The sequence below is a fragment of the Micropterus salmoides genome, unplaced genomic scaffold (genome assembly GCF_014851395.1).
Source record: "Micropterus salmoides isolate LMB-PRFRI ecotype aquatic unplaced genomic scaffold, ASM1485139v1 Ms_hic_scaffold_3845, whole genome shotgun sequence".
Classification (NCBI taxonomy): domain Eukaryota; kingdom Metazoa; phylum Chordata; class Actinopteri; order Centrarchiformes; family Centrarchidae; genus Micropterus; species Micropterus salmoides.
This window is the reverse complement of record NW_024043201.1, coordinates 5,477-16,228: the sequence shown is the minus strand read 5'-3', so window position 1 is coordinate 16,228 and position 10,752 is coordinate 5,477. Positions and strand designations below refer to the sequence as shown.

Below are 10,752 nucleotides of genomic sequence, written 5' to 3'. Positions count from 1 at the left end.
GAAGATACAGCAAAGGAGTTTAAGTGATCAGGTGACTTTGACCCAGACAACACAGGTTAGAACCTGTCCTAAATCTTAAACTGCAGCAATAAAAAGCACCTATGACTTTGGTATTGATGCATATGCACTAGCAATTAAAAAGACGCACTGTGATATGCAGCTGAAATAATCATTTCCTCAACAGTGGATAAAACTGGATTCAACTGATAATAATTCACTTTTTAATATGGATAATGAATACATTAAACTTTTCTCTTTAACTCAAAATTTGAACTCTTCATGCATAATTTTACACCAGAAGTGTAGTAAATTTTGTTGTGGTTCCTTACGTGGGCTTTTTAAATCCCTGGGACTTATAGATTTGGCTCAGCGCCCTTAAAAAGGACAAGAGTGACAGCCAAGTCCTCCATTGGAAGCCATTATAAATTTGTGTCAAAATTTCTGGAGCAGAGCAGAACGTACCAGTTTTTTAACTCGCAGAAGAGCTCACTTTTTTTAACTTTATCCACACAAAAAACATATCACATTGTTCACAAATGCCTTCTGCTGCTGCTGGTCGGGTAAATTTACCAATACAACCTATAGTTTTGCCACAGTGGAGGTTTGTTTGACAGAAAGTCTCTATCTGTCTCTATTGTCTCTATTTTTCTATCTGTCTCTATTGAAGAGATGGTTACCTTGGTGACGTAAGTTAGTTGATTAAAGATCACAGGACTGGGTCCTCTGTTCTGAAGTTAAGCTATTTTCTGAACACCTGTTTGTGTCCTCTTCACTGAACACACACCCACCCACACACACACACACACACACACACACACGCATTAAAGGAGACTTATTAGGCTTCTTATATTTTCTGTCTTATCTATAATGTTACAATGTCAGATGTTTATGTTAAACGTGGCCAAAGCTCTACTCTTGGCTCTTACTGATGTCATACAGAGCTCGTTTTCCATATATGGTAATAGGCCTGCAGCCTCAATAACAACTGGCAGCTCCTATGCTTAGTTTGTCTCTACCGCTGAGCGGCATAATCATCCTGCTTCAGGATCTTGGCCAATCAGAACACAGTGAGCTTTTTTTGGGGGGGGGGGGGGGATTAGCAAGTTTAGCAATCCAGTTTAGCATCAGCCTTCAACAGCCAGCCTTCAACAGCCAGCATTCACACCGCAATTTCTCCAGAAAGAAATACAATGGTTGTTACAAAATAAAGGAAACAACCCATTTTATTACTCACCCACAAATTTGTATTTTACAGCCTTCTGACCCAAATCAAGATTCTGTATTTTAATGAAACAAAATGTGTATAACAAAGCGTCTGATTTGTTATTTGCAGCCACATATTTGATTGGAAATGAGCAAGCTAATGCGTCTCAGCTACATACATTCACAATACTAAAGTAAATATCAAATTGATTGATATACCCTTCATCAGGGTGAATTTTTCAAAATTATAAATGATGTATATCAGCATTTTTATCGGTTAGTCAATCTTGATAGTGGTAATGTTGTATGTAATAAATCACTCAGTCATACAATTGAATAAGTTCTAAGAGAAAAATGTATTTATTTTGTGGTTTGTTTTTTATTACATCACAAACACAACAAATCATTAATTAATATAATATCAATCAAGTACAGAAGTTTATTTATGCATAGAGAAGGAGGAGAATGTGCAGTATGTTATTGGTATTTTACACGAGTGAAAGCAAAATAGATATGGAATCAGCCAAGAGTGTACCATAATTATTTTATTTTATTTATTTTTTTAAAAAGCGTTGTCTCACAGATAAAGAATAATGATTTGGTGCAACTTAAATCATTCCAGTTTTTTAAATCTTGTTGTATGGAAATCTCAGCACAGTTTTCACTTGTTTTTTCTCCTTTATTATCCGGCTGTCCAGTTCTCCAGTACCTGGGGATGAACAACAACTTTAACCATTGCTAAAAATTAGACATCAAAACTGTTGACATCTATGAGTTTTACTTCCAATTGAGAGCATGTTATTCTGATGGCCCACATAATCAACAGAACATTGAATGGAAACAACCACAGAAAGCTCAGGTGTCTGCACAATATGCTCAATATCACACAGTTTCACTGTGGGCAGAACTTGCATACACATCAATTCTTCGTTGTCAGTATATAAAACACAGATCTAATATCTTCATCATCTGTGTTCTTTAATCTTTGAATTCAGACTTTGTCTCCTGAGCCGTTGTTGGGAACTGTGGGCTTTATTGTAAATTGATCAATTAATTAAGAAGGCGCATTTTGAATATAACACAGAGACAGTCAATAAATCAGATTTTACAAAATGTCTTACGTTTCGGTGACTCTTGTTCCATTTACCCATTTCCAATCTCCTTCGGTCTCTTCATCAGTCAGACCAATCCAGGTCTCCAGGCCAAATGAGCTCATAAATCTCTACAAAGAGACATTTGTGGCAGTTATAGTCAGTTATATCTCACTTTTTCTTTTCTGTCCTTTCAAAGAGATTAGGTACACCAAAAGAGCCCCCCCAACCCTTCGGACATGTCACAGGAAAAAAACACAGGTGTAAATAATGAAATGAATGATGGCTGCTTCAGTTTTAGGGTCCTAGTATTGATCATGCTGTCACACTTTCTCGGCTTATTTGCTCACTTGTTTCCTACAATAACCCAAGAGGAATTCCGCCATTTTGGGGTTAGTAGGTGCAATTGTAGGCCATTTTTCCGCCATTTATAGGCTCTGTATTTTAACAATCTCCTCCTTGAGAATTATTTGGATTGACTTTCACAGAAAACACTGATGAAAATGCATGCTAACTGTGAGTTTTTTGAGGGCAGTGTCCATGGCGCTGAATTTTGATGTTTTGCCATGAAACAGGAAATTGTTGTAACTAGAGTGTACATGGAGATGTTCATGCTGTGGTCCACACTTGACATACTGGTACTGGTAACTGCACCACGGATACGGCACATCACAAAGTCGGCCTCGTTCATTACTGCTTGCTGCTTTCATTTTCCTCTTCCATTTTTTAAATTTTTTTCAACCATGTTTAAAATCACAGGAACTGAACATATGTTTCTTAATCCATTATTGAAAAAATAGGTTTACTTTACTCCTGTGTTTGAAAACATGTCTGAAGATATTAAAATAGTAGGCTACTCAGTCAACAACAATTGGTTCAAGAGATAGAAAAAAAAATTGTCCACTCACCTGTTCCTCAATACTGGATATGATCACCAGTTCTGCATTAACATTTTTACAGATCTTTCTGCTGTCATTCCAGTTTTTCTTTTCGGTGGAAATTAGATAACAACTATTTCCAAACTTTTCCCAGTTGTTAGGACAGCATGGAGTCTCTGTTTAATGACACAAAATGGCATATATCCCCATGACAACATAAAAGACACAACACAATCCAGAACATCAAGCAGAAATACCACTTGTAGCCTATATGCTGTAGGCTACTCGATGTTGCAGACCAGCGCGTCTTTCCAAATTAGTTAAAAAAACGATCAATATCTAAACAGCGGCTTAAAAGAAAAACCTGGGAAATATGCTGATTGACTTTAATTCTGAGAGTTAGATGATAGGTTGTGCAAAAGTCCAAGAGTAAAAATGTCAGCCGTTTTAGGGAAGCTATGGTTGCCTAGCAACTGCTCCCAGTCAAGAAATAGTGCATTACATAACACCTCAATTTACAATTTGATTTTTGTACAAATCAAACAAATGCTATTGTATTTAAATTAGTGAGCTTAAGCGTTACTCAGAGACGGGCTAGCTGTTTCCCCAGTTCTGGGCTTTCCAGTTTCCAGTGATAAGCTATCCAGCACAGCTATATATTTACCGTACATCCATGAGAATGGCATCGATCCTCTCACCTCATTCTTAATTCTAAAAAGTGAATAAGTGTAATTTCCAAAATGTCTATTCTTTTAATTAAACATCACTCACCAAGCTTTGTTTGTAATTCAGCTCTCTCTTTGGTGAGGTTGGTGTTAATGGCCTGCAGAAGCTTTTTCTCATTCTCTAACTGGCTTATATTTTGGGTCAGGAAGTGATTAAGACTTTCCATTTCACTGTAACGCCGCTGTAGTTTGTGTCTTTCGCTTGTCAGGTTGGCATTGTCCATCCACAGTTGATTTCTCTCCATGTTCCAGTTGCTTTTGTCTTGAATCACTGCCACAGAATCAAACATAAAAGCTCAAAGGTCACTTGTATCACATACTGTATATAATCTCTATGAATTTGGAAGACTTACATTGGACCATCAGGACAATCACTGCAATCTGGAGGAGAAGACACAGCAGCAGCAGAAACACTGCAACAGCTCTGAAAAGATTCCTTTGTCCTGAACTTACATTGACTGAAGTGGCTGAGGACACAAATAAACACTGCTGATTTAATAGAGTTAATAAAAATAAAAGTTCTGCTTCATTAAAAGTATGCTACATTCTATTAACGTTGCATTTGACTTAAAGCAGTCTGTGATTGTACATTCACAGTTTTGATGTAACAAATATGAATATGATGACAATGTCTGATTTTTTAAAATTGTAATTCATACGAAAACAAAAAGCCTCTATGTAAAATGTAATGTAATGTTTTCCCCAACATATATAAGTAATCTTAAATACAGTATCCCGTCTATGTAGGACATATAGGACATATGAGACAGGCAGATAGATGCAGACAGACAGACTTTTCTGTTGGTTCCCGGTAGTGTTGTCCTGTGATTCCAGCGGCGTACTGCCCTCTGCCCAGTTGTTGTGATTAATCCTCACATTACTGCTGTTATCATAGAGTTCTGTGTTTCTGTCTTCCTTCTCACCTGTCTGAAATCTAACTTTTCTGATGAGGTCTGGCTTGGTATAGAGACCCTCAGCCATACTGCTTTCTTACTTTACCTAATTGTTCTCTGTTCTCTGTTTTGCTTGGATCACAGTATGTTGGCATTTATATCAGCAAACTGCAGCCCTAGGGAATAGGGAAGTAATTAGAGGTCACTTTGCATCAGGTTTAAATAAAAAGGGAAGAAAATAGAGGAGGAAGAAAATAACTGAAGTAAACTTGGAAGAGAAGATGTCCTGTCATAAATCATCGTAATTTAAAGCCCCACAGTTTCACCAGATTTACACTTATATTTACTCTAACTACTACTTATATTGTGGTAGTACATTTCTTAGTCAGTATCCATCTATCTATGAGTAATGCATCATTATCTATACTGTGAAGGTTGTTTCCTTTTCTGTTTTATTTAAGCAGTACTGTTACAACAGAAACTGTGGTCATTCAATTTACACAGGACAATGATAAACTTGACACATGGTAAGTGTGCCAAAGTTTGGGAAGTACCTGTCTTTTTTCTTTCTTTCTTGCTATTCTACCACCACTACATGTATTTCAGTATTAATTTATTCATTCTGAGCAATGACAGCTGAAGTATAAGATTTCAGAGATTTTGCCACTCTAAACAAAATGTAAAGCACAATCATGCAGCTGCAGCGAATAAAATAATTAATCCCACAGTTTCCTGTTGAGTAGAGAATCACATGTGAACAATGTGCTGTGCTCTGTTTTACAATGGTTGTTAGTTTATTGTTTGATAGTACCTGAAAATTATAAAGTAAGACTATTGATGGCTGCCAACTTCCTCACACCTAAACGACAAAATGGGTAGATTTTCAAGTATCCCAAAAAGACCATTGTCCATTGGAAAGTGTGAACAAGACCTCTGTGGATCTGCTGGTTCTGAAAGTAAAATGGTGAGGGGCTGGATGGCTGGGATGTTGTTCTTTATGTGCTGAAGAACCACTTTCTCAAAGCACTTCAGAATAGAGGTGAGAGCCACAGGGCAGTAGTTGTTCAGACTAGACACTGCAGACTTTTTAGACTTTTGGAACCTGCTGTATATTTATGTGTGCACACGTTTGAGCAGTAATGAGTTTACAGAACTAACCAAAATGGAAAGCACCTCCATACACATGCAACAAAAGACTGGAAAGGTCATCTCATCAGCTCAGTTTCCTTTTAAGTACAGTCACATGTGTGAATGTACTGCTGTCTTCCTGCCACTGTCTATTTAGGACAGTCCAGAACTAGTAGTCTATCATTTCAGAAGCACACTCTCCAGACTTAGGACCAAACTGAACTGTCAGTACAGCTGAACATCATGGATCAACTGGATATCTATGCTAATGTAGAGAGACCATCAGCAAATCCTGGCAAAAAGAAGAGTTTAGAAATTTTTTCAGAAAGTATTTATTCAAATAAAGACAACATCCACACTCAGCCAAACGTTGGAGGCGTCACAGCGCGTCACTCCCAGATAACCAAAAATGGGCAAAGAGGCGGGTCGTAGGTGGAGCTGAGATGACTTTTTGCTGAAACCACTCCCGCCTGGCTCGACGTGACCGAGTTAGCTCATGCTAAGGAGCTAATGCTACATGCTACTCTGCGGTGCTGTACGGTGGAGGTTGGAACCTGCGGCTGTGTTGATACCAGTTTACCGACATTACCAGCTACAGTCAAGGTAAGACCGGAGAATATTAAAATAACTCACATATCTGTTATTGACATTATACTTCACAAGGTTTTAAATGATTTTTAATATATAAATGTGGTAACGTTATTTTGCAACACTAAAGTTGGATTTTGTTGAGACCGACGTTAACAGTTAACTATGAATCAGTTATTAATTATCTTAAGTTTACTTAACGTTAATGTTACAACTCAAACGATCAATTTCAAGCAAATCAATTGACATACTGTTGGTTACGAGCGGTTACGAGTCGTTTATTTGGACGTCACCTCAGTATGTTACTTGTAATAAACGTAATAAGCTAGTGGTAGAGTCCTCAGTTACATGATGGAAGCTATATATCTTGTAAAACGTTAGCCATGGCTGCTATCACGTTAATTAATTCCCCACACCGCTATTTTGAGTAACGTTGCTGCTGTCGGCAGGGCTGTGTGGGATTATTGTCTGGAATAGGACATTTGTGAGAGAAAGGTACTTTTTATATTTAAGGGGATATTTTTCTACCACTTTCTACCACTCTATTAGTTAGCTGTGACTGTTTTTGAGGTTCTGATGCCTCCACATCTGCTACTCAAGGCGTAAACTTTGAGTCTAAAATAATGTTGCTAGTCTTGGCTACTGGACATTTGACAGCTGATATAAAATTGTCTTAAAAGGACAACATAAAAACGTTTAAAGAGTCTCCTTTGTTCCATTTTCTCCCACGTATGTGACATAATAGTGCTGTCAACATTAAAACACTGAGGCATCTTTTAGAGGACCATCTCAAAAAATTAGAATACTGAGGAAAAGTTCATTGTGAGCATCAGAACCAGACTGAGAGAGTTAATTAGCTGATTAGAGAGCTCTTCTCCAGTGATTTCTGTATATTTTGTAATACAGAAATGTATAATTATTCTAAAATGTTTATACATTTTGAGATAGTGGAGTTTTTATTTCCAATGAGCTGTAAAACATAATCATCAAGATGAAAGCAAAAAGGATTTGAAATGCTTCACTTTGTGTAATGAATCTAGAATATATCAAAGATTCACTTTTTGAATTAAATTACGTTAGAAAATTAACTTCACCACACTATTCTATTTATTAAAGAATCACCTGAAGAATTTATTACACATTTTCCTCCCAGAGCCACACTGTGGATCAGATGTCCCACCTGGTGCCAGAGAGCTGCAGCGACCTGGAGTCCTCATTGTGCTGATGGGGTGGACTGACGTGGAAAGGCCTTCTCTCCGGTTCTCTCTTTCTGTTTACTTTGACTTTTAAATACTGTCCATATTTGTACCATAGATCCATTTAAAAAAAGATATGGTTTATGGTTCACTTTTAATAAATTCTATATATATTAGCACTCCCTGTCTTTACTACTTACTGAAAAGCTAATCGTATACCACAGATAAAACATGAAACATTAAAGCTGAACTCTTGCTAAAGAACACCAGTCTAGTATAAGTTAAAAAGTGAAAATACTCCCAACATGTTTCACATGAAATGTTGATAAGTAATTATGCAGTGTATTTCTGTCTGTGCAGGAGTATTTTTACTTTCTACCTTATACTTTAAGATAGATAAGGAGACATACACCCGGTACCCATAGACTGTTTAACAGAGCCTGAAGTTCCTGTAGAGCAGAGGTCACTAATAGGCGGACCGCGGTCCGGATCCGGACCCAGCCGCCGTCCTCTCCGGACCGCCGACCTACAGCCCATTTATTATTGAGACTTACTACCTCGTGACGGAGCGTTTCTATTTTAACCCGCGCAGCTTTTCTAGCATTTACTTTACTGGTTTAGAGGACCAGGAAACTCACAGACCAATCGCATGTGCTCCAATCGTCTCATGTGACGCTGCTCGGCCAATCAAATCTGTGCATACCGATGCTTGCGAGTTGAGTCCGCGAGATTCACCAGAGATGTTTTGGAAACACACCCGAATTGAGGAGACGAAAGATAAAAGAGATTTCACATGACTTTTAATCAAGAATGTATAGATTTTTACATGTACATTCCTCCCACGGGCAGTTCAAAACCAGAATATCTCATAGATCTCCAATATGCTAGCTGGAGCTCACGTTTCTCACTGAACAACAGAAAGTAGGAAAGTGGTAGCTCTGTAAGAGGAAATGAAAGAGAAGGGGAGGCATTACAGCTGTTCATTTGTTATGATGTGTTGAGTGTTTATTATAAAATTGGTTAAGACTACACTTCATCACTTCAAGCTACACTTTTATTACATTTTTTCTAAAAATTAGGCACTTTAATTTAGTTTACTTAAATTTGAATTTATTATTTGAATAGTTATTATTTATTATTCTTCCAGTTTGATGTGAAAACTGACTGAAATATTATTTTATTTGACAGTCCGTTGTTGACTAAAAACATGTGTTGATACAACTATAGGTTATAGTACTGAATGATAACGCAAGTTCGTCGTTTTTATGTTCCGGACCTTTGCTTCAGGAAATTTTCTCTAACTAGTCCTCTTTGAAATCTAATTGAATACCCCTGCTGTAGAGCCTTGTTTGTGGCTCTGATATAAGTCTAGTTTAAACACAGAATAATGTGGGCACATCCAAACCATCCTGTGGGTAAGTGCTAAAACAAAGAATGATCTGCACAGAGAAATTGTGAATCCCACTAGGTGTTCTTTTATTGTGACCTTGCAAACTCTGAGGTCTCAGAGCTGACCGAATGCACATGTAGTAAATAGGTGAGTCTATACAATGTAAACTACACAAGACCTTCTCAGGTCGCACCTCCTACAGGGCTACAAAACTATTCAGTGTGCAGATAATTCTTTGTTTTTGACTACAGAGTAACTTCTCAGTCAATGTCACATTTGTCTCTTAAAGAAATGTCAAAATAAAACAGTATACAACATCAACCTTTCATTTTTACTTGCTACTAACATATATGCAAAATGTTAGCCTATAAATAACATCTTAATATTTTCATTTACAGCTGTTAACTATAATATATTAAGTTTAGATCACACTATTTAAAATTAAAATATGAAACTGATGATGAATGAAGAATGATTTTATTATGTATAATTAGTTTGATACACTTAATAACAAAGTATTCCTAATACAAAAGCAATAGTTGAATAAATTAGACTCTTGTCTTGCATTCATGAAAACATCAATATTAAAAGGTTACAAATTTAAAAGTAGTTTTGTATGACTTGAAATGTGTTGAGTTATTATAATGATAGAATCTGTTAATAAGAACCCAGTGTCATAATTTCACATCAGTAGTGTTCAGGTGTTGTGAGTAAAAAGAAAAGCAGGAGCTGTAGAGATAGAAGCTGGAGCTGTTCTCTCCTGAAGAGCTGGACAGAGCTAATCACATCTGGAGGGTTCTGCAATCAGCTCCTCTGGCAAAGACAACAATAGACAGTAGACAGTTGAGCAGCTTCTTCCAAAGTGCCATAAAGCTACGGAACTCTGAGATCGCCTCAGCATGATAACCTCTCTGGCATGTGACAGTAATTAGGGGTGGCAATGTGAAATACACCGTTTCCTCATATGTGCAATATACAAGTTTCTGCTGGACACTGTGCAACAATAACTACTGAAGTCCAATCTTATTTTATATTTCTTATTGAACTCTACTACCTTTTTAGGCAAATTCTAACCCACCAAACAAACTCAGAGGCGGCTCTCACACACCTAAATTCTCGCCTTAACTAAATCATTGCCCTAGTTACAGCCCAGCCCAGCTGTCTGCAGGCATAACGCGACAAAAAAGGTGGATGAAAATCTCTGCAGGTAGCCTACAACAGCTGTTCGGCCGAATTATGCATCCACATCTTAAGCTTATCAGAAACGTCGCTGATCAAACGCAGTTATCACCTCAGATTGTTTTCTGAATCTCAAGGATGTGTAATAACTTATTGATGACTCTAAACTGCATTTAATATGTACTTAGAATCAATCATCCCCACTGATTAACCCCACAAAGAATAGTATAACGTTATCGTTTTTAAACAGTAACGTTACACTTGGAGGTGCACGGCTCTTCTCGGGAGAGACAGCTAGCTCAAATAGTGGCATCAGTGCTCCTCGGTGTGACAGTTTCAGGCAGAACACCGCAGCCACTCCTCCCTCGGCTCTCTGCCTTTAAACCCTTTGTGTCCATCGGGATCAGGTGCAGCCACTTATAATAGTATCTGACTAGTATCTAACTGATTAATGATTCCGTTACAGGACGTAGCTAAATCT

At 37.5% G+C, this 10,752-nt stretch overlaps 1 protein-coding gene across 1 annotated transcript; it reads right to left on the bottom strand.

The window, feature by feature from the left end:
- Positions 1–1,552: 1,552 nt before the first annotated feature.
- LOC119885003 (asialoglycoprotein receptor 1-like) lies at positions 1,553–4,915 on the bottom strand. Its single transcript, XM_038695269.1, has 6 exons — positions 4,692–4,915; positions 4,251–4,364; positions 3,944–4,168; positions 3,203–3,348; positions 2,325–2,425; positions 1,553–1,912 (listed from the first exon to the last, which is right to left on the bottom strand). The coding sequence occupies exons 1-6, from the start codon at positions 4,876–4,878 to the stop codon at positions 1,744–1,746; spliced, it is 942 nt and encodes a 313-aa protein (XP_038551197.1). The 5' UTR covers positions 4,879–4,915; the 3' UTR covers positions 1,553–1,743.
- Positions 4,916–10,752: the final 5,837 nt, after the last annotated feature.